The following is a 23178-nucleotide window of genomic DNA, read 5'->3' as shown; positions in this document are numbered from 1 at the left end:
GTGGTAACTCTGTGTTTACCTTTTTGAGGGACCACCAAACTTTCCCACAGTGGCTGCCCCAATTTATAGTCCCACCAGTAATACACAAGTGTTGCTGTTTCTCCACATCTTCACCAACACTTATTTTCCATTTTTTAAATAATTGCCTATCTGGTGGGTGTGAGGATGTGAAGTGTATCTCACTGTAGTTTTAATTTGATTTCCCTGATGGCTAATGATGTTGAGCATCATTTCATGTGCTTATTGGCCATTTTATATATCTTCTTTGGAGAAATGTCCATTTGTTTTAGTTTGCTAACGCTGCTGGAATGAAGTATACCAGAAACAAAGCAGCTTTCAAAAAGGGGAATTTATTAAGCTGCAAGTTTACAGTTCTAAGGCCATGAAAATGTCCAAAACTAAGGCATCCAGGAAAAGATACCTTGAGTCAAGAAATGCTGATGGTCTAGAACACCTCTGTCAGCTGGGAGGGCATAGAGTGATGTCTGCTAGCTTTCTCTCCTTGCTTTTAATTTCATAAGAATTCCCCGGAGTTGTTCTTCTCCATCTCCAAAGATCTCTGGCTGTGTGGGTTCTCTTGGCGCTCTCGACTCTGTTGGCTGTCTCCAAAGTGGTTCCCTCTTAAAGGGCTCCATAAAGTAACCCCACCTTGAATGGGTGGAGACACATCTTCATGGAAACCATCTAATCAAAAGTTACCACCCACAGACAGAAATCCTGGGATGAGCTGGGACCCAGCATCAAGGAATTTAGAAAGTCTTCTTGACCAAAAAGGGGAAGGACGAAAGGAGACAAAGTTTAAGTGGCTGAGAGATTTCAGACAGAGTCAAGAGGTTATCCTGGAGGTTATTCTTGTGGATTATGTAGCTATCCCTTTTTAATTTATGGTGTATTGGAATGGCCAGAGGGAAGTACTGAAAACTGCTCAACAGTGTTCCATTAGCCTAGATTCTTGAAGATGATTGTATAAAGGTATAATGTTGACTGTGTGACTGTGTGACTGTGGAAATCTTGTGTCTGGTGCTCCTTATATCCAGGGTATGGACAGATGAGTAAAAAATATGGATAAATAAATAATGGGGGGGCAAAGGGTAAAATATATTGGGTAATGGGAATACTTATGGTCAATGAGAGGGAGGGGTAAGGAGTATGGTATGTATGAGTTTTTTCTTTTTATTTCTTTTTCTGGAGTGATGTAAATGTTCTAAAAAATGATCGTGGTGATGAATACACAACTGTGTAATGATATTGTGAGCCATTGATTGTACACCATTTATAGAGTATATGTGTGTGAAGATTTTTCAGTAAAAATATTAAATAAAAAAGTTAAACCTCCCACAATTGGGAGGGGGGGGTCACATTTCCATGGAAACAATAAAAAGATCCCAGCCAGCAAATTTGAAAAAGGGTTAAAGAACTTGGCTTTTCTGAGGTACACAACAGATTCTAACCAGTATACCATTCAGGTTCTTTTGCCTATTTTTTTAAATTGGGTTATTTGCCTTTTTGCTGTTGATTTGCTTTGTTACTATAAGTGGTGCTGCATGCATCATGCTTATCTATACGGTTAGATTGTTTATGGAAATGTTATTTAAAATATTATTTCCTTGGTCAAATTATTCATATCTATACATAAATATCTCATTCTTTTTATGAATTTCTGTCTTTACATTTTAATTCATTTTTTAAGACTAAGTAATTAGTTTACATAGTTCAGAATTCAAAGGGTGTTCAGTGAATTCATTCTACGTTTTTCTCCTCCCACCATCCATTTTGCTTCCAAAAAAGCAACTGAGTTTACCTTATTTTATACTCTTTCCAAAGCTACATAATACATACACAAGCAAGATTGAACACGCCTACTTCTTTTTCCTCATATTTTACACAAATAGATACAGACACTTAAAATTTTTATAAATAATTAAAAGTTTACCTGGAAAGAAGCCAGGTGGTGTTTTTTTTTTTAATTTTAAGAAGTTGCTACTAGCTCATGAGAGTGCCTGCTTTACTAGATTCGCTAGGGTACGTCAGACTTTGTTTCTTTGCCAACACTGAAATGTGCTGATCTTATTTTTAATATATCTTTTATATTTATTGATTTATTTTAATTGTCTTCTAAGCTTTTTTCTTCCAAAACTTACTCATTGTTAACACTCTTCGAGTTGCTTTTAATTTTTTATATATGTATTTTCTTTGTCATGTTTTCATATCTCTTTTCAGCTGTTAGGTACCTGAAAATTTGAGATGGGTTTTTCTCTTCCATGTGAGATGCTTTTTAAATCAAGACATTTAGAAATAGCTTTACCTAATTTGCGTCTGAATTGCTAAGAATGTGTCACCTTCGTGTCTCATTCTCGGTCAGGATGTCGTCCCCCAGGCTTTGCTAGACGAGTACTTGTCTATGACGGACCCCTCGCGCGCGCAGACCGTGGACACCGAGATCGCCAAGCACTGCGCCTACAGCCTCCCCGGGGTGGCCCTCACGCTGGGCAGGCAGAACTGGCACTGCCTTCGAGAGACCTACGAGACCCTGGCCTCGGACATGCAGGTGGGGAAGACAGGAAAAGGGCCCGGCAGGTGCCGGCGGGGAAGCCCCCGGGGGCTGCTGCTCGGCCGCCCCGGGGAGTTGGGGGAGGAGGAGCTTTGCGCCCTCCAGCCAGCCTGCCCCAGAAAGCGTTACCCTCTGAAGTCTGCCGCGGGTGACTCAGTTCTTGAAAATACAGGGTTTCGTTTTCTCCCTGGAAACATTGTTACAAATGCTGAGTAGGTCTTTATACTAGATCCGAGAAGATTTTTTAGACCTTGTAGAGCTGAAGTTTTCCTGGCACTCCTAATCCTGGTCCTAATGCAGTGGGTGTTATGATGTAGGTGAGAGAAGTTTCTAAGTGTCTGCTCTCTTCTCTCTCTTCATCTCCACCCCCCACACACACCCTCACCCTCACCCTCAGAAGGTCAAGAAAATGTACAGTATTGACTAGGGATTTTGTCCTGACATCCTGTGACATCTTTGGCTCTCTTGCTTGTTTGATGACTTAATCTCTCCGGCTGTTGAATTTTCTTTATGTTCCGGAAGTTTGTCCCCCACCAGAAACCGTCTGTCAGTGTAACTAACCAGACAGTTGCTAATTAAGAAAGGGGTCTGATTACGTTCATTTGTACTGAGGCAGGAAGAATTAATATTCCCTTATCCTTGTTAGTAATTGTTGTTTTTCAAAGAATTCAGTGCGATTGACTCAGCAAATTAGAGTTTAAAAGTAATCTTAATCTTAAGAAGCCCAATAGTTAAGTTCCTCTGATTTATGAGGTTAGGAGACCGGGGCTCAGGTAAAGCGAATTTACCCCACAGCCACACCACTGTTAAGGGGTTGAATTGGACGGAGATTGCACAAACCCCAGTTTCCGTGGAGTGCTTCAGCCTGTGTGTGGTCTCCAGTCTTTCCTCCACCGCCGGGGCTCCTGGGCGCCTAGGAAGCTCCACGTGGGCCCACAGACCCCCACACTCGGCCCTGCGCGCGCCCCCGCAGACCCCCACCCTCGGCCCCGCCCCTGCCCCCACAGACCCCCACCCTCGGCCCTGTGCCCGCCCCCGCAGACCCCCACCCTCGGCCCCGCCCCCTCAGTCCCATATCCTCGGCCCCGCCCCCTCAGGCCCATATCCTCGGCCCCGCCCCTGCCCCCCCCCGCAGACCCCCACCCTCGGCCCCGCCCCCCAGTCCCATATCCTCGGCCCCGCCCCTGCCCCCACAGACCCCCACCCTCAGCCCTGTGCCCACCCCCGCAGACCCCCACCCTCGGCCCTGTGCCCGCCCCCGCAGACCCCCACCCTCGGCCCCGCCCCCGCAGACCCCCACCCTCGGCCCCGCCCCCGCAGACCCCCACCCTCGGCCCCGCCCCTGCCCCCCGCAGACCCCCACCCTCGGCCCCGCCCCCTCAGTCCCATATCCTCGGCCCCGCCCCCTCAGGCCCATATCCTCGGCCCCGCCCCTGCCCCCCCGCAGACCCCCACCCTCGGCCCCGCCCCCCAGTCCCATATCCTCGGCCCCGCCCCTGCCCCCACAGACCCCCACCCTCAGCCCTGTGCCCACCCCCGCAGACCCCCACCCTCGGCCCTGTGCCCGCCCCCGCAGACCCCCACCCTCGGCCCCGCCCCCGCAGACCCGTATCCTCGGCCCCGCCCCCTCAGGCCCATATCCTCGGCCCCGCCCCTGCCCCCACAGACCCCCACCCTCGGCCCTGTGCCCGCCCCCGCAGACCCCCACCCTCGGCCCTGTGCCCGCCCCCGCAGACCCCCACCCTCGGCCCCGCCCCCGCAGACCCCCACCCTCGGCCCTGTGCCCGCCCCCGCAGACCCGTATCCTCGGCCCTGTGCCCGCCCCCACAGACCCCACCCTCGGCTCCGCCCCCGCAGACCCGTATCCTCGGCCCCGCCCCCCCGCAGATCCCCACCCTCGGCCCCGCCCCCTCAGTCCCATATCCTCGGCCCCGCCCCTGCCCCCGCAGACCCCCACCCTCGGCCCCGCGCCCGCCCCCTCCAGAACGCGTCTGCTGTCATCATTCACTGTTACTGACCTCGGGCTTGAAATTCTATTTCAAGAACAGTTGTGGTGCTTGGGGGAAATACAACCTTGATTCTCTCTAAATAGGTAGGTTTAGGCTAAATAACAATGTAAAATTTTTTAATTTTGACAACTTGGAGAAAAAGATGTTTTTAACTTAAGGACGTTTCTGTTGAGTTCTTTTCCAAAGCTGTAAGCAAACGATTTTCCTATAACTGTATTTCTTACATTGCCATTTCATAAGAATAAAGTTTTTTGTTTCCACTGTTTCTTAATCCAAGAGACTCTGTACAGGAATCTGAAGGAGCGACCGTTAAATGGGGGTGATCCTAAAAAAGAAAAGAATGGGGATGGTCCGAGCTTGTTATATATTTGGTACATCTAGAAAATGAGAGCCATCTACCTGCTCATAGAAGTACAGAAACTATTATAATTAGTGATTTCAAACCACTTTTCCTTCATAAATGAAAGGGTGGTAATACATGGTATATTATTTTCTGCTGCAGTTTTGCTACATAGTAGACATTCAGAAATTTGTGTTGTTGTAACTGTTACTTCTCTGCTGATTTCATTTGTTTCTCCAGTGGAAAGTTAGAAGGACTTTAGCATTCTCCATCCACGAGCTGGCAGTTATCCTTGGGGATCAGTTGACAGCTGCAGATCTGGTTCCCATTTTTAATGGATTTTTAAAAGACCTGGATGAAGTCAGGATAGGTGTCCTTAAGCATTTGCATGATTTCCTGAAGGTAACTTTTTAAATTCTTTTACCAAAAACAAGGCACTGTAAATCTAGAACTTTGATTTTCTGCTATCATCAAGACAGGTTTTTCTTAGTTTTGTGTGGGAAAATATAGCCAGAGTGATTTAGAAGAAGAAATAGTCCCATTTTGAATCATTTTGCTGGTGTGGTTTTAATTTTTAATTAAAAATTTTTTTTGCAGATCTCATTTTTAAAGAATGTGAGGTAATGGTTACAAACATCTGTACCTTTTTTTTTTTTTAATTATTGAAAAAATAAAGTTTCATGCCCAGTTAGTTTGGAGACTTTTTAGGGTGTTTTGGGGGTCTGGGAATCCATCCTCAGTCCTTACTCTTCTGATGTGGAATTGCTGGTCTCAAAAGTGCATGGCCTCGAGGCTTTACAGTTTGTTTAGTCCTAGCATACTTTTGTTTCTTAGATGTTAGCCTCAGCGTTGGCTGTCCTATAGTTCTAAAGTATGAGTTTAAAGAATATTTGTAATCCTACTTTTTAAAAAACATATTGTTTTGTTGTATTTAATACACATCATATTGCAGTTTCTCCAGTTCCGATAGTGCCCAGTGCCTTTCATAGCTTTTTCTTTCCTCAATACAGGATCAGTCCAGAATCACATTTAATTTATTCAACTTTCTCTTTAATCCCCTTAAGTCCGGAACAGTTTTCCTGACTTTTTTTGTCTTTTATGCTATGGGCAGTTCTTGAAGACTTCACCCTGTAGTGTTGTCATATATCCCTCAATTTGAATTTGACTGAGTGTTTTATAGTTAGCTTCAGGTTAAATGGATTTTGCAGGAATCTTACCTGGCATCACATCAGTGACCACCAATGGTGGTGTTTCCCACTGTGGTGAGGTAGAATCTGAGCAGGGCGTGGTCAGGTCAGCTTGACTTCTCCATGGTAAAACTGCCTTCCCTTTACAGTTAATAAGTCACTTATGCCCAGCCTGTCCAGAGCATCAGCTAGTTCCATCTCCCTACCCCATATTAGTGACAGCCCCTTCCAACATGAAAAGTTAGAATGGACATAGCCGAAATACCCCTAAAGAGTAGGAAAAAGATCAAAGGTAATAATGGTGGAGTTAGACAGAGAAGGTAGGATTTAACAGATGAATATGAATGCTGAGTCATTGAATTGATATCTCTTTTAGTCTTCAGTATCTTAGAGCAGCTAGAAGCAAAAACCTAAAATTGTGGAATTATAACCCATACCAAACTCTGAAATCTGTTCTACAACTAATTATGGTGCTGTGCTTTGAAATTTATGGCTTTTTTATATATATGTATAATAATTTCTCTACTTTGTCCTGATAAATATTTTCTGTTTTTTTACTTCAGCTTCTTCATATTGACAAAAGAAGAGAATATCTTTATCAACTTCAGGAATTTTTGGTTACAGATAATAGTAGAAATTGGCGCTTTCGAGCCGAACTTGCTGAGTAAGTTCTAATAGTTTCTTAGATCGTATTTTGGAGGGGCTTGTATTTAATTCCTTTTTACTTTTTTATCTTTATTTCTTTGTGCAGATCCAAGTTTCTGTCTGATAATTTAGCCCTTTAGCATTTCTTGCAATGTAGATCTGGTGGGGTTGAATTTTCTCAGCTTTAATTTTTAAGTCTTTATTTCGCCTTCACTTTTTAAAATAGTGGTAAAATACACTTAGCATAAATTTCCCATTAATGATGGTTTCACCTCACCGTCATCCAGTTCCAAAATATTTTTATCAACTAAAATTGGAAGCCCCTACCTATTAAGCAGTCATTCCGCACCATTGCCACCACTGGAAACCGTAAATGTGCTTTTTCTGTCTCTGTGGACTTGTCTATTTTAGATATTTCATATAAATGGAATCATACAATAAATATGTGGCCTTTTTTGTCCGGCTTCTCTCAGTCAGCATAATGTTTTCAGGCTTAATTTCTCTTTAGCTGAGTAATATTCCATTAGTGTTTATATCACAATTTGTTCTCTGTACATTCATTAATTGTTATTTGGATTGTTTCCACCTTTTGGCTTTTATGAATTGTGCTGCTATGAGCACTCCTGAGTAGCTTTTTTCAGTACTTTTGGTATAGAAATTCCAGGTCCTGGGGTAATTCTCTGCTCAGTTGGTTAAGAAACCACCAAATGGTTTTCCATGGTGGCTGCCCCATTTTACATTCTCAGCAGCCGTGTTCTGTTTTCTCTGCGTCTTCACCAACATTTGGTATTGTCTGTCTGTCTTATTACACCTCCCTTAATGGTTGTGAAGTACTATTTCATTGTGGTTTGATTTGTATTTCCTAATGGCTAATGATGTTAGGCATTTTTTCATGTGTTTATTGGCCATTTGTTTGTATTCTTCGTAAGAATGTCTATTCTTGTCCTTTGCTTATTTTTTAATTGGGTTGTCTTTATGCTGATGAGTTGTAGATATTCTTTGATCTGAATTCTAGATCTCACCTTCATTTATTTTATTTTTAATATTTTTGCTGGGTATAGAATTTAGGTTTAATGGCTTATCTTTCAGTACATTAAAAATCTACATTAACTTGTATCATTGATCTCTGGCATTTTTACTTTTATTCTGACTTTATCTTTGAAAATCTCTCAAGATTTTCTCTTTTTCTATGGTTTTTAGCAGTGTGATTATGATGTTTCTATGGGTGGTATTGTGTTTTATCGTCTCTTTTTTGTGTGGCATTTATCCTATTTAGTGTTCTTGGAGCATCTTGAAACTGTAGTTTGGCATCTTTCATTGTTTTTGGAAAATTCTTGGCTGATCATTATCCTCTCAGATGTTTCTACCTCCTGTTTTCTGTCTCTCCCCCACGTAGGACTCCAGTCACACACGTGCTAGGCCAAATGATGTCCCATTTTCTTAGATGTTATGGTAGAGCTTTAGTTTTTAAAAACTCTTTTCCATTTTGGGGAATTTCTTTTTACCTGTTGTTAGGTTCACTAATTCTTTCTTCATCCATGCCCCGTCTTATAATGAGCCTGGGGCAAGAATTCTTCAGCTCTGATACCAGGTTTTTATTTTTGGTGTTTTCATTTAACTGTTTTTTTTTTTGATTGCCTATTCAATCTCTTTACTAGTAATTGGTTTGTTGAGATCTTCTGTTTCTTCTGGAGTCAGTGTAGGTAGTTTCTGTGTTTGTAATAAGTTTTCCATTTCATTTAGGTTATCTTATTTATTGTCTTACAGTTCATAGTAGCCTTTTGTTGTCCTTTTTTATTTCAGCAGGGTTGGTAGTACTGCCCTCCTTTCATTTCTAATTTTGGTTATTTGTATCCTCTCTCTTTTTTATTTGCAAATCTGTCTAAAGGTTTGTCAATTTTATTGATCTTTTCAATAAGTCAACTTTTGATTTTGTTGATTGTTTTTTGTTTTGTTTTCTATTTCATTTCGCTCTGCTATATTCTTGATTATTTCCTTCCTTTTGCTTGCCTTGGGTTTAGTTGCTCTTCTTTTTTCTAATTCTTCCAGTATTGAGGTTGGTTTCTGATTTGACATCTTTCTTCTTTTGTAATGTAAGGAATTAGAGATATAAACTCCCTTCTCAGCACTGCTTGCTTTCCCACTTTTGGCTATTCTGAATAATGCTGCTATGAACATTTCTGTATAAATGTCTCTTCACATCCTGCTTTCAATTCTTTGGGGTATATACCTGGAAGTGGGATTCCCGGTCATAGACTTCTGTGACTTACTTTTTGAGGACCTGGCCAACTGCACAGTGGCTGCACCATTTTATATTCCCACCAGCGCTGTGCAAGGGTTCTTGTGTTTCTGCATCCGTGCTAACAGTTGTTATTTTTGCTCTTCAAATACCTCTAATGGTTATGAAGTGACATTTCATTGTTATTTTAATTTTCATTTCCCTAATGACTAATAGATGTTGAGTATCTTTTCATGTGTTTATTGGCCTTTTTTGAATTGTCTTTGGAGAAATGCCTATTCAAATCCTTTGCCTATTTTTAAAATTGGGTTGTCTTTTTCTTGTTGAGTTGAAGAAGCTCTTTATATATTTTAGATACTAAATATTTTCTAGGTATATGGCTTCTGTTTACACCCCCATTCTACAGGTTCTTTTTACTTTATTCATCATGTCCTTTGCACATTATTTTTTATTTTGATGAAGTCCATTTGTCTATTTTGTTTTCTTATTGCTTATGTTTTTGGTGTCGTATCTAAGAACCTGTTGCCTAATACTGAAGCTATTTCCCTATATTTTCTTCTAAGTTTTATTGTTTGGTTCTTATATTTAGGTCATTGATCCATTCTGAATTAATGTTTGTATATGGTATGAGATGTAGGATCCACCTTCATCCTTCTCTGCATGTGGACGTCCAGTTTTCCCAGCACCATTTGTTGAAGAGAATCTTGTTTCACTTTGAGTGGATTTGGTGCCTTTGCCAAAAATCACTTGGACATGGTTGTATGTTTTTCAGTTCCGTTCCATTGTTTCCTATGTCCTTGTGCCAGTATCATGATATTTTGATTCTTATATCTTTATAATAAGTTTTGAAATGGAAGTGTGAGTCCTCCAACTTTGTTCTTCCTTTTCATGATGGTTTTGGCTTTTTTGAGCCCCTTGCCTTTACATATGAATTTGGTGATTGGCTTTTCCATGTCTGTGAAGAAAGCATTGGAATTTCTATTAGAATTGTGTTGAATCTTTTAAATCACTTTTGGTAGTATTGACATTAACAATATCACGTCTTCTGGTCCATAAACATGAGATGGACTGGGTTGTTATTTGGTGTTCTCGTACTCCACCACTTTGCTGGATCAATTTATTACCTCTAAAAGCCTTGTAGATTCTTCAGGATTTTCTTTGTAGAGAATCATGTCATCTATGAATAGTAATAGTTTTATTTCTTCCTTTCCTATTTGGATACTTTGTATTTCTTTTTCTTACCTAATTGCTGGACCTTTCAGGACAGTGTTGAGTAGCAGTGGTGAAAGTGGGCATCCTTGTCTTGTTCCTGATCTCACAGGAAAGCTTTCTCTTTCACCATTGAGTATGTTGTTAGCTGTGGGTTTTCCATAAATGCCCTTTATCGTATTGAAGTTTACTTCTATTCCTAGTTTTCTGAATGTTTTTATAAAGAAAAGGTGCTGGATTTTGTGATATGCCTTTTTTGCAGCAATTGAGATGATCATGTTTGGAGTTTTTTCCCTCCATTCTATTAATGTATATTACATTGATTGCTTTTCTTATGTTGCGCCACCCTTGCATTCCTGGGATAAATTCCACTTGGTCATGCTTATTATCCTTTTAACACGCTGTTGAACTTGGTTTGTTGGTGTTTTGTGGAAGGTTTTATATCTAGATTCATAAGGGATATTAGTCTGTGATGTTCTTTTCCTGTGGTATCTTTATCTAGGTTGGTATTAGGGCTTCTGGCCTCACAGAATGATTTAGCAAGTGCTCCCTTCTCTGCAGTTTTTTACAAGAGTTTGAGTAGGATTATGTTTTTGGTGTCATATCTAATTTGAATGTTTGGTAAAATTCTCCTGTGATTACTGTTTCCTTATCTTTCATGGTTCTTGATCTGTTGGGATCTTCTATTTTTGAGTCAGTTTGGGTACTTTGTGTAATCCTAGGAATTTATGCATTTCATCTGGTTTATTGGTTGGCATATGGTTGCTCACAGCCTCTTCTTCTAGTCTTTTATTTTTGCTAGGTCAGCAGCTGTGTTTTCTGATTGTAGTTGTGGCTGTCCCCTTGCTGTGGCTCTTGGCTGAAGGTGGGCTTACGTGGCGCTAGTACCCTGCCCTCAGGTTTTCCCTGTCACTGGCCCCTGCATGGCTGAGGTCTCCTGCACCCCCTGCCCCCAGCTGTGGACCATTGTTTCAGTGTGGCGGGCTCATGCTGGGGAGAGGCACTCGGTTATTTTGTCCGACCTCACTGTTTGGATATGCCGTGCTTCTGGGATTTTCCTCTGAGTTCCTTCCCTCTGGCTGGGGCATCCGCCCTCTGCCTGGGGTCTGTGGTTAGGTTTGGGGGGGCTTTCCTGTTCCTCCTCCACCACTGGGAGACTTTTGCTTGTGCTTAAGCGGGGGAGGGGGGGCTTGTCTCAAGGTGTCTGCCTCTCCACCTGGAATAAAGAGTATTGTCTTGTGAATACAAGGCTTAGGGCTTGACAAACCTGACCGTATGACTATACTAACATTCAAGGTTAATATTCTCTTTTGTTCACATGGAGAACCTTAGACACGACTAAGTTCTAAGCTCTCATCTGCATCTCTTCTGTATTTTTTTTTTTCTCATCAGCTTTGGAGATAGCTATACCTATCTCCAGGGCAGGGCCTTGTCCCTTTGGGGAGTCCGGCCCTGTAAGTCTCTCAGTCTTGGCATTCTTAAGTTCTAAGGAAAGATTTTGTAATTTGTCCAGCCTTTTCCTGTTAGGTTCAGGGAGACCTTCTTTGCAGCTTTGTCCTAAGCAGAAGGATTTGTGATTGCTAACTAGGGTTTTTTTTAAGTGCAGGATTTTTGTTTTGAACAGTGTGTCATAGAGATGAGAAGTGTGTGTCTTTGCGGGTTTGTGTATACACCACACACAGGCACATTTGTCTAATCCTGTGTTGTCTGTATTCATGTTCATAGTTTACTTCCTGCTGGTTAGAAATTTAAACAGTCTTGTACATGAAATCTGAAAGCCCGAAGCCACATTCATACCCAGTTTGCGTCACCTGCTCAGATCTGTGCAGCGGGCGTTGTAGCCTTTAGTTCTCATGAGACCTCACTGGCAAGAGTGGCCACCAGAGCAGCTGCAGGTCTTGAAAAATTCAATCAAGCTACCTAAATCTGCTGCAGCATTTATTTAAAGATCTGATTTGTATACCCAACAGCATTAGTTTTTACTTTCTCAACATACTCTAAATAGTTCACTATGGAAAATGAATTCCATGTTCCAGTTGAACATTCTAGAAAATGTGCTCTTTTGCTGTCCCTCTGGGGACAGAACAAACCTACAGCATTTGTTTTCCTGACATTCTACAGGTAAGAGATACTCCTTGAGCTTGTCTAGTGCTTCTGTGGCGTTTCCAGATACACAGGGTTTAGAGCCAGTTCTGTGCGTGAGAGACACAGTCTGTGCACCTTGTGTGCCGGACCCCCTGGGCCCTGAGCGTGGATTGACCCTGTAAACGGGGGGCCTGCCCTGGTGTTGCTACCAGTCTGATAGAGAGCCAGGGCATCGCAGCAAACCTTTTGTTTGGTTAAGTAAATTTTATAAGACTTATGCAGCTTGTCCTAATTCCAAATAATAGTTTCCTTGTTTGTTAGGTTGTTGAAAACTTGTGGGTTTTCTAGGGGGTAGAACGAGGGGCAGAGGGTATGTTTTAGAAGCTAATTAGGTTCCAAGATTTTAATCAATGTGTTTCAAGATTTAAACAGTTAATTGACTTCATCAAGATCTGGAAAGCAAATTTAGATGAAAATTAACCTCTTTTCATTTGTCTTATTTAAGTTTAATAATATTTTGTTTATTTGTTTTCACAGACAGCTGATATTACTTCTAGAGTTGTATAGTCCCAGGGACGTTTATGACTATTTACGTCCCATTGCTCTGAATCTGTGTGCCGATAAAGTTTCTTCTGTTCGTTGGATTTCCTACAAGTTGGTATGTGTTAAATTTTTTACGTGTTAGTTCAGCACACTATTTTATACTGTCACGGAAGAGAAGGTACTCCTCAGTTTCCCGTTTTAACACTCCTAGGTCAGCGAGATGGTGAAGAAGCTGCACTTGGCCAGCCCGCGGACGTTTGGCGCGGACCTCATCCATGAGCTCATAGACAGCTTTGGTCGGTGTCCCAGATGGTCTGGTCGGCAAGCCTTTGTCTTTGTCTGCCAGGTGAGCCAGGGACAGGCTTTCCTCCGTGGTGAACTTTCCTCTCAAACCTTGTTTCTCCTTTCCTTTGCTGCCTGTCCCTCACACCCTTTCACCCCCTCAAGAAACAGACCTTTGCCATCTGGCTCTTTACAGGCTCCTTTCACCCCCCCAGCTAGCCCCTTACGGAGCGGGCGGAGGCTCCCAGGTCTCCGGTCTCCGGGTGACCTTTATAAAGTGTTTGTCTCTGCATGTGAGCGGTTCATTATTCACTTTTGTTTTGAATTCCCAAGAGCTCTGGAATGCTGCTTTCAAAAGCAGTAACTAAAATTTGCAGCATTCAGGTTGTCTCTACAAGATTATGTGAGCTAGTATTATAACTTAGTGGACTGAATTTACATAGCAACCTAAGCACTTCTTTCTTTTCACCAGACCGTCATCGAAGATGATTGCCTTCCCATGGACCAGTTTGCTGCACATCTGATGCCTCATTTGTTAACTTTAGCAAACGATAGGGTCCCAAACGTTAGAGTACTACTTGCAAAAACATTAAGACAAACTCTGTTAGAAAAAGGTAGGTAAGGTGCCTCTGTCAGAAAAAGTGGGGGGCATGGACTTCATTGAATAGGTAAATACGAAATAGAAAATAATGTGGTGGAAGGTTAATATTGGTTCTTAAAGGGTGAGGAAAGGGACTTGTTACATTTCTATTCTAGTCGAAATTTTTTTATTGTGGGCATGTATCATTTTCATAACTGAGAACTTAGTAATTTTCAGAACTGAAATTCTGAAAATTTCAGGTATTCACTTACAGCTGAAAGTCACTGACTATAGAGGAGGCCCCCTTGACATGTCATGTTGTTTGAGGGCTGGGAAGCATGCTTGCTTCCTTACTTGCCATTCGGTAGCTGGAAGCACAGTGGCTCATAGTATTTCCTTTGGTGCAGAGTCTAAACTCCTCAAGATTCAGGTGGTTCTATTAATTGTAATATAATCCCCCAAAATGCCTTACACATATCAGTGAATGCAGGAATTCATGAACAAAACTTAAGTAGTTTGTAGCACACCTCAAGGAATAAGGTTGTATGAGTATTGTGTCTTTTTTGCCTTTGGGATTCATGTAAATTTTTAATTTAACAATTATAATGAAATAACCAGAGTGGACTTTTTTTGTTTGGTGTGATTTTTATATTGTGCATGCGTACGGGTTTGCAATTGGTGTTTGGAGGTATTTTTCCTTTTACTGAGTTAATAGATAAGAAGTATAATGTTTTAATATATTTTCTAGGTCAATACTGCTTATCTACGTTTGAATATCATGTGATGTAGTCATAATAATCAACATCCTAGAAAAATCTTCAAATTCCTCCTATATTTGGATTTTTTCCCCCACATTAACACAGATCAGTTTGGGATACTGTTGTAATTCAGCATAGCTTAGTCATGTTTTCTAATGACTAAGGAGTTTTCCTACTCATACTTGACAAAACTGGTAAATACATGACACTCATGTGATCTGTAATCTGTCCTTGTGCCTTCCAGAATACTTCTTGGCTTCTGCCAGCTGCCATCAGGAAGCCGTGGAGCAGGCGGTCGTGGCCCTCCAGATGGACCGGGACAGCGATGTCCAGTACTTCGCCAGCACACACCCCACCAGCACCAGGGCTGCCGAAGATGCTGCGAGCACAGCCTCATCCACTTACTAGGAAGCACAGCGCCGGGGCCTTTCCTACGCTCTCCACGCACTTCCCACAGTGCGGTCTGGGACGGCCTTGCGTGAAGGTGGAAGGATCTTCCTCTCTTGCCAGACTTACTTGCAGGTGAAAGTTTTCCACACCTCAGACCAGGGATTTGAAGAGTCAAGAGAAAGTACACTAAAAACACTATTATCGTTTCTTGACTTTAAGGAAAAATAATTTCTCAGAGGATTATAATTGTCACCGAAGCCTTAAATCTTTCCGTCTTCCTGACTGAATGAAACTTGAATTGGCAGAGCATTCTCATTTTGGAAGGGATGAGATTCCCAGCGATCCGCATTGTTCTCTCCTGGTTTTATTTAACGGCCATAGATGGAATTCTTAAAGCCAAAGGGCAGATGTGAGCCAGGATATGAAAGAGACCTTCAGTATTAGCTCTAAGCAATTTTATCCGGACAAGGACCTGCCTGGGCTCTGTGGCCGCCAGCCCAGCCCAAACAGTGAATAGTTTTTGATGAGTATAAATGGGAAAGGAGATTTTTTGGGGGATTTCTCCTAAGGGCTTAATGCTAACACTAAAATAGTATCTGATTTTAACTCTTAAATGCAGCATATTGCTGTACACATTTACAGAACATTTGCTCAGTTATCTATGTCCTGATTTCTTCATGCTGGTCATGACCTGAAGGAAGTTTGTTAGCACACGCACTATCTGCCAGGTGGTTTTAACGCGATCATGACCGGCTCCGAGGTGCAGCTGTTTGTTCACACACTGTCCACATCCGTGACCGCTCTTGGAGTGCTGCCGTCTTTAATCATGCTGTTTAAAACTGTGTGGCACAAGTTCTCTGACTTGTCCAAATAAAATTTATTAATAAGATCTATATACAGAGATATATATATATACACTTTTGATTGTTTTCTAGCTGTCTATGAATAAATGCAATTTGTGACCTGTATTAGTATAAAATGGGGACACTAGATTAAAGTATTTGTCTTTTACCTGGTTTGGTAATTCCTCCAGCCTCTGTGCCTGTTGCTGCGGGTGGTGCCTTGCTCTTGGCAAACAGCAGGGGCTGCGCCAAGCCCCGGAAGGGTGGGTACCAAGCAGGAGTTTGTCAAGGCCACACCGGCCAGGCCTCCTCTGATGACTGCTTTTGGACTCATGCTGAAGCTCTGAGACACAGTAAAGCACCTCTGAGCCTCGGTTTCTCCATCTATAAGATGGAGAATTGGCAGCATATGCCCTTTCTCCCACACGCTTGTTTTGTGGTTATGTGAGATGATCTGTGAAGGCACTTTTGTAAACCCCTATGTGTAAATGTTAAAAGCACGAGCTGAAAATTCCTTGGAGTAGCTGGGTCCTTGTGGTGCTTATATAATTTAGGGTTTTACTTGCTCAGCTAGCTGTGACTCCTCAGGGTTGCAGTAAGTCAGAATATATCCTTTTGGACTTCATTGAGTGGGATTTGGGAATACATGGGTTGCTTCCTATATAAACTACTACAGTTAAGTCTTTTGTTCTTTAGTCTTACATTATAAGCCAGATACTTGTGCACTGGGAGCACAGCTGTGAACTCTTCCACGAAGGACAAATGAATCAACAACCATGTACGCCAGGTATTAAGTGGAGAGCAGGGACAGGATTGTGCAGAATAAAAGGGGATAAGGAGGGTGAAGGTGATGGGTCAGGAGGACCAGGGGTGGCAGGGGTGTCTGTTAAAGTGGCATTAAAGCAGAGACTTAAGGAGTGGGGGCATGACCTGTTCTGATTGAGTTTAGCCTGTTTTTTGAGTCACATATAACATATTTTGTCCCCAAGAATTTTAGTTCTGTAAATTACATTCGAATCGTACACTAATAGCTGTATCTTTTTATAGCATCAACAATGTGTATTTTGGGATAAAGAGCTCCTGACTTTGGGCTGATGGTGCCGGGGCACCTGCTTTCTAGCCTTCACGCAGCTGCTTGATACTGTACCACCGACTAGCCTCAACCCCCCTTGTGGGTTATACAGTGCTCCAGATACCATATTGAAATTGTGATCTCAATGGTAACAAATGCAAAAAGGCACCTACGTTGTTCAGCGACTGGAGCAGATTGTTGGCAAGTTACTCCCAGGCTGAATTATCTCTAATGAATTGAAAATAATGGAAGAGTCAGATGGCGCCTGTCTCCTATTCCAGCTCTACACAATGGCTGCAGTGGTGATACCTGAGGTGTTGCCCTGGAGAAGTCTGCTTGATGGGGCAGGCTTTTGCAGGCCTGAGGTGGTGGCAGTGGGAGCCCCAGGCGAGTGGGCGATTGGAACCCAGCACCCCACTAGACAGGGCCTACTCAGGGAGGAAGCGGGGCTCCCCAAAGCAGCAGCAAACCAGGCAAATGAAGACAGTTACTCTCAGTTCCTTTCAAATCCCCCAGTAGCCAAACACAACTAGTACTCTCAATTTCTAATTAGTATTGTTAATTTCACAATGTACAAATGAATAAAGTTGGTTGTCATTGTCCTGAGAGGTATTTAATATCGGGCAGCTAATAACGGTTGGCTTGGGGTGAGTCTCCATTTCACATCTGAAATGCAAACATCTGTAATCAGACCGAATAGTTCCCTTTGCAGGGCATGGGCACCCCACTGGAAGGGCACAGCTCACCTCCACGTCTGGGCTAGCAAGTTTCTTGGAGATAAACTTGACCCAGTCATGGGATGTGTCAGCAGCAGTCTCCCTTTGGGGAGGATTCAGCACAGTATGCTGGCACAAATCACAGTCCCCTTAGGAATCCACTCCACATGGGGGAGGACAAGTTATTTAAAAAAAAACATTCTTGGACTTTAAAGAACTACTTAACCCACCTCCTTATCAGCTATGTCAATTATTTCAAACAGGGTGTACAAAAAACGGGAAGCTTTTTTTTCCCCAAATGGCTGTTGAATTTATTTGCTTGATCAATAATGGTCCTGGCAAAAATAAACCAACATTGAGACATTTACAATGAAATACTAATTTTAAAAATCCATGACACCTTGATAGAAATTAAGCATTTATACCAACAGAAATCTTTGATATTGCCAGCAAATACAAAATGCAGTATGACAGGACAGCAAGAAGGCTTTATACATTTATATTTGACACCTGACCATATTTTCAGTCACCATAATATCTCTTCTCCAGATTTAAAAAAATAGTATGCTGATTTCTATAACAAAGCTTTTTTTTTTTCCGTACAAAAATCAAATAATGGCCAACAAGTCACAACAGTGCAATAGGTAGAGGATAAAAAACCACATCAAACAGGTGCTGAAAATAAATACTAACTGAGAGGAGACGAGGATAGAGCACTCTTGGGGGTCTCTCTCGTCACCTTGGGGGGATGGGGTTTGTTTCACAGCCATGAGCTCCTGAGCCGTCTCCTGGCTGCTGTCCATCCTGACCGTGCAGGGGGCACAGCAGGCTCAGGAGCCAGCCTGCCCCAGAAGCCCCAGATCTAGACCTGAATCTGAAGCCAGAAAATGGGGTGGGGAGATCCTCACTACCATTAAAAGGAAAAGCAGTATTTATTTTTATGGTTCAGTCTTGTCACCTCGGGAGTCCACCAGTGGGCCCGCTGAAATGATGCAGATCAGGGCACACCTGTGACTCACTCGGGCAGAGGGACATTTACATTCCAGCCAGAGCGAGCAATAAAAGCCATCCTGCTGTCACTGAAGGGTCAAACAAATAGATCCTTTATGCGGATGGATTAGTTCTACCCAACTCAGTGGAAAACACTGGCTGATCGCTAGCGTCCAGGAACAGCAAGGGCAGGTGCTCTACTCCAAGCTGCCGGCATGTTCCCCAGCACCATCTCTGCTGGCAGTGGTGAAGCTGCCGGAGTCGGGCATGGCCACTGTGGCTGAGAGTGTAAAATGGAATTGATACGGTGGGCCAAGGTGACTCCCAGTAAGGGCCTTTCTGGCCAGTTAGAAATCTGAGGCGGTTCCCATTACATAATCTGCACCGAAAAGGTATAAAGGCACAAGCAAGAGTGACTAGGTAAGCAGAAATCCCGACAGAGACAATGGATCAACCCACAAGGCAGGTATACAGTATTCAACTTCTGTTATTTTCCCCCTTGAATGAGAGAAAGAGATCCTGATTCTGCTGTGATTAAAAAAAGCAAAGAAAGACAATTTTTGGTTTTAAAAGAAGCCACTCGAAGGTTAGGAGTTATTTTAAGTTAAAGAAAATTAATCTTCAAATAAGCTGACATTATATGGAAAACTCATCTGTCCCCTCCAAGCCCCAAATGCTTGCAATGCTTTGCCCCCCATGTAACCTGAGCCTGACGGGTAGAAGTACTTAGTATGAGACAGAGCAGAGTCTCTGAGAATAAAAGACATTTTACATAATGTACACCACACGGGGATTCTCGGTATTACAGTAAGATGCACAGGTCTTTTTAAGTCTGGAGGATTCTGTGATGATCCCACACAGCTGCTCAGATTGGTGTTTCCTTCCTGTCTTTGCTTGGCGATGGCTTGACTTGCTCCTTGGCTGCCTTTGGCTGCTCTTTAGCTACTTTTGGCTCGAGGATATTGTCCCGTGGTGGCGGAACCACACTTCCACGTTTCTCAGGCTCTTCCTCTTCCAGCACCTGCTGCTCAGACTTGGCTCGCTGCATCTGGAGCAGCCGGAGCTGTACACGCAGCTCGATGATGGCCTCTCGCTCTTCATGAATTGCTTGATTCAAATGATTGTTCTTTATCTTTAGGAATGACAGAAAGGGCAGTTATCACTTCAGCAAGAAGGTCAAAAGGAATGACGATTCAGGAGCAAAGAACAGTTAGCGACTGTACCTAAGTCAACTCAGCTGTAAGACTGAAGACATAAACACGCATGCGAATATCCCCAAATGAGGCACGTAAACACCTTGACTCAGAGGAGATACACTCCAAGAATTTAAACTAGGCTCCTAATTGCAGCAGAGTAAACCTCTGGAAAAAATGTACCAATAGACAACAATTAATAATTAAGTGGTCTAGTTATTAAAGCAATTTATATTTCTGCACTGGTTCCTAAACAGCCCTTAAATAAGGGGAAAATAAAAGTAGTTTCAGAAGTAACTAGAGGGGATAGTTAGAGACTAGATTAAAAACCTAGATATGTCTGAACAGCAATGTCCTTTCTGAATATTTACTTGAAATCTGAAGGCGGCTGCCCAGTCAAACAACAGAAAACTATCAGTGCTTAACCATCTGTGCTCTCATCAGCACCATTTGGTGATATGACACAGAAGCTAAGCCCTTTGCTGTGGCCATCAGCATCCATTGCCCCTTTTCCCATGGGGATGGCGTGTGGCGGTAGCCTCAGCTTCATCTCTGCTAATGAGACAGTGGCCATGCTACTGCCCGGATGCGCTTACGCATCTTGCCCTTGGTTCTCCCCTTCCTGCTGGCTAGGAGAAGCTGGGCTGGGAGCAGCCACCTTGGGGCCCCTTAGCGACACCCAAGTTGAAAGTGATATGCCAGAGACAACCATCTTCTCTGAACCTTCTGAGCCTATATCCCAAGTGTTATAGTTCTGGAATGTGTTTTCCTGCTTAGTATTTTAATATGACTTGCAATGTTAAGAAAGAAGATGACGGTGCCATCGAGTGGAAGCTCCCTGGTGACCTGACCCCACATTGCGTGTCCCCCTCATGGAAGTGTCTTGGTCTTGGAGGGTGGCATGTGAGTTTGGCACTGAGAGCTTCTGTGGTGACTGTGGGGCTTGGGTCTGCCCCAGCAGCACAACTAAGCTGGCCACACTGACACCCTGAGGGAGAGGGCAGAGCCCCCCCTCAGTCCTACGGGGTAAGAAGGCAAATTCTGACCAAGACCACATCAGTCTTTCACTACAAGCTGTCACCCAGACTCCTACTGCCATGCTCATATTCTCCCACCACCATGTGGGTACAAGGGCCAAGAGGAAAACGTTCCTCATTTTACCCACAAGAGGTTAAAGGGGACATTTCTACCTTCCACTAGTATTTCTTTTTCTGTTCCTTTTCTCTATGAACTTGTGCCCAAGTGCCACAGTTCAGTGAACCTCTCTTTTAAGTTGGGAAAAGGACACAGCCAAGTTGGACAGGGTCACTGCCCCCCACCACAGGCCTGAAACCAGCCACAGGAGGACACGTGGACAACTGCTTGGCTCCATCAAGATGCCCCTAAATTCCTCTACTCAACCCCCCCACACACACTGGTTACTAAGGAAATGAAAGTTTTATGGGAAAAATGTGGCCTCTAGGACTTCCGAGAAGTTAGTATTTTTATTTACCCCCAAACTCACTTCCAGCTCTTCATTCTGTCTCTGTAAGTCTTCCAGAATGATCTGCAGCTCCTCTTCGTCCTCACTCTCACTCTCACTCTCGGAGGAATACTCCTCAGTTTCACTTCGACCATGCTGCTGACGGCTGAAAGGGTGGAAAGAACAGAAACGTGGCAGGTAAGTAGGGAACAATACACTTGTACTGGGTTTTCGTGAGTCTATTTATTGCAACACTAATCAAGCCTTGATAAACAAGGAATTTAAGGAGGATTAATTTCAGAAGCCTAGTCTGTTAGTATGAAGGTGTTTAAGGTGAAGAAGTGTGTTTATGGAAGGCTGACATTCTAGGACACCTCAGAAGCCCCTGGCATCCCCCTACCTCTGGATCTCGGCAATCTCGGCTCGCAGACGTTCGATCTCTTCTTTCTCCGAAGCAATCTGCCGGCGCAGGAACTGCTCCATGGCGAGGAGCTCCTCTTGCTCCGTCAGGATCTCGTTCTCCTAAGAGAGCAACCACTGGTGAGCACCTCAGAGCATCAGTTTAGGACAAATCATGTCTTTTGGGCTCTTGTGTTGTCCTGAACTGTTTAACCCTACCACCCTACCTAGTGCTGAGGAGTTATGTGAAAGCTTATTGTACTGCACAACCAAAAAAACACCCTATCTCCTTGAGGTTGAGAAGTCTTCTGTGAGAAAAGGTAAATGAAATTATGTTGGGGGAGTGACTAGATTTTTCTCAGGGCCTAAAATGCCACATTAGAATCCAGAGTCCTCCTTCTGCAAAGGCTCCCTCCTCCTTCCACAGGGGCAGGGCCAGGTGTGAATTCAAATGACTGAAGCAGCTTTGGCTTCCCAGACGTTTCTTACTGCTTTCCTATCTCTGCTTCAGAGCCAAAGTAGCCTTCGATACCTCCACTAGGAAAAGAAGGATCAAGGAGGTGTGGCCACTCTCAGCACCACCTTAAAGACATCTGTGTGAAGGAAAGAAGTTCTCAGAAGGAAAGTTTTTTCCTCACCATAGGTCATGCAGCCTCCTCAACCCATACCCCCCATGATATTTAAACAGTAAATAGTCTGTCTTAACAGCATCTCCATCACTAAAGCTGATTAGACCACCAGTCTTTAAGTGGGTAACAGTGATTTAAGGCTACAGCAAGGAGGTGTTAGATACAGACAAAAGTCTAGAGAATTACTTCCCACAGAGTAAGTATCTGTGGTTAAACTTGAAAGAGACTAGAAGTTTTAATATAAACCCCAAAGTCCCTCTCTTTTAAAGATGTAATATGCAGTATTTCCCAGGTGGTTCTGAACAAAGGGAACTGTACTAAAGCTAACATAAATTTATCAGGGAGATAATAAAGACATAATAAAAAAAAAGAGGAGGAGCAGAAGAGTTATGTGTTCCTGCTTGGAAAAATAATGTACTTTTCAGAAGTGACAGAAAAGAACGTCAACTTGCAGAGCCTAGAACTTCATTCCTTTTTAGCTAAACTGAGAATGTCCAGAACAGAGTAAGGCTGACTTGAGAAATTCAGAAAGAAACAAATGACATCTTCAGTGCCATGCTTGGGGTACAGAAGGCACCAGATACAGCAAACAACCCAATAATAAAGATAGTCACCTCCAACAATTGAGTTCTACCTGCAAAGAATAAAATCACAATGCCAAAAAGGTATTAACAGCAACAACTATCTGCTGAAATCTGTCATTACATTTGGGGGGTCAAAACTTTGTGACATCAAAGACAATATTATTTAATGAAATCTTATAAACAAGGAACAAATACCACAGACCGCGAGTGGACTAAATAGGAGTCAGAAAAGCACCCAGAGCAGCGTCCAGTGGGGAGCGGTCACTTGGCACTTGGTAGTTTCTTTCTCCATAAGTCAAATATTTTAAGAAACACAGCATAAAGGAAGGACCAAATTAAAAAGGCCCAGTCCCTCTAAAACCTCAAAATCATTTTGCAATTTTGGTTAACAGTCTCACACCTCTGTAGTTCAGCTTTTCAAATTATGATTTTTAAATGACCAATCAGAGTCTGACAAAATAGAGAAAAGTTTA

General features: G+C 42.9%; 2 protein-coding genes across 12 annotated transcripts in view; one reads left to right on the top strand and one right to left on the bottom strand.

Moving 5' to 3' along the window:
- PPP4R1 (protein phosphatase 4 regulatory subunit 1) overlaps positions 1-17333 on the top strand; it is a 129509-nt gene extending 112176 nt beyond the window's left edge. For 7 of the 9 annotated variants that reach the window (XM_077135977.1, XM_077135974.1, XM_077135972.1 and 4 more), the window contains 7 exons: positions 2363-2548; positions 5141-5302; positions 6651-6751; positions 12803-12923; positions 13020-13154; positions 13563-13704; positions 14673-15829. In XM_077135977.1, coding sequence (XP_076992092.1) covers positions 2363-2548; positions 5141-5302; positions 6651-6751; positions 12803-12923; positions 13020-13154; positions 13563-13704; positions 14673-14836 — 1011 coding nt within the window. In that variant the 3' untranslated portion in view covers positions 14837-15829. Of the gene's footprint in view, positions 1-2362; positions 2549-5140; positions 5303-6650; positions 6752-12802; positions 12924-13019; positions 13155-13562; positions 13705-14672; positions 15830-16356; positions 16448-16707 lie in introns of those variants that run through there. The other 2 variants (XR_013165294.1, XR_013165295.1) reach the window with 2 other exon arrangements.
- Positions 17334-17931: 598 nt separating this feature from the next.
- Positions 17932-23178, bottom strand: part of RALBP1 (ralA binding protein 1) — an 86931-nt gene continuing 81684 nt past the window's right edge. For all 3 annotated transcript variants that reach the window (XM_077135978.1, XM_077135980.1, XM_077135979.1), the window contains exons 8-10: positions 21494-21615; positions 21136-21259; positions 17932-19570 (exon numbers count right to left, since the gene is read on the bottom strand). In XM_077135978.1, coding sequence (XP_076992093.1) covers positions 19304-19570; positions 21136-21259; positions 21494-21615 — 513 coding nt within the window. In that variant the 3' untranslated portion in view covers positions 17932-19303. The remainder of the gene's footprint in view (positions 19571-21135; positions 21260-21493; positions 21616-23178) is intronic.

Source organism: Tamandua tetradactyla, chromosome 18 (assembly GCF_023851605.1).
Source record: "Tamandua tetradactyla isolate mTamTet1 chromosome 18, mTamTet1.pri, whole genome shotgun sequence".
Classification (NCBI taxonomy): Eukaryota; Metazoa; Chordata; class Mammalia; order Pilosa; family Myrmecophagidae; genus Tamandua; species Tamandua tetradactyla.
The sequence above is the reverse complement of the archived record's forward strand: the minus strand, read 5'-3'. Positions and strand labels throughout refer to the sequence as shown.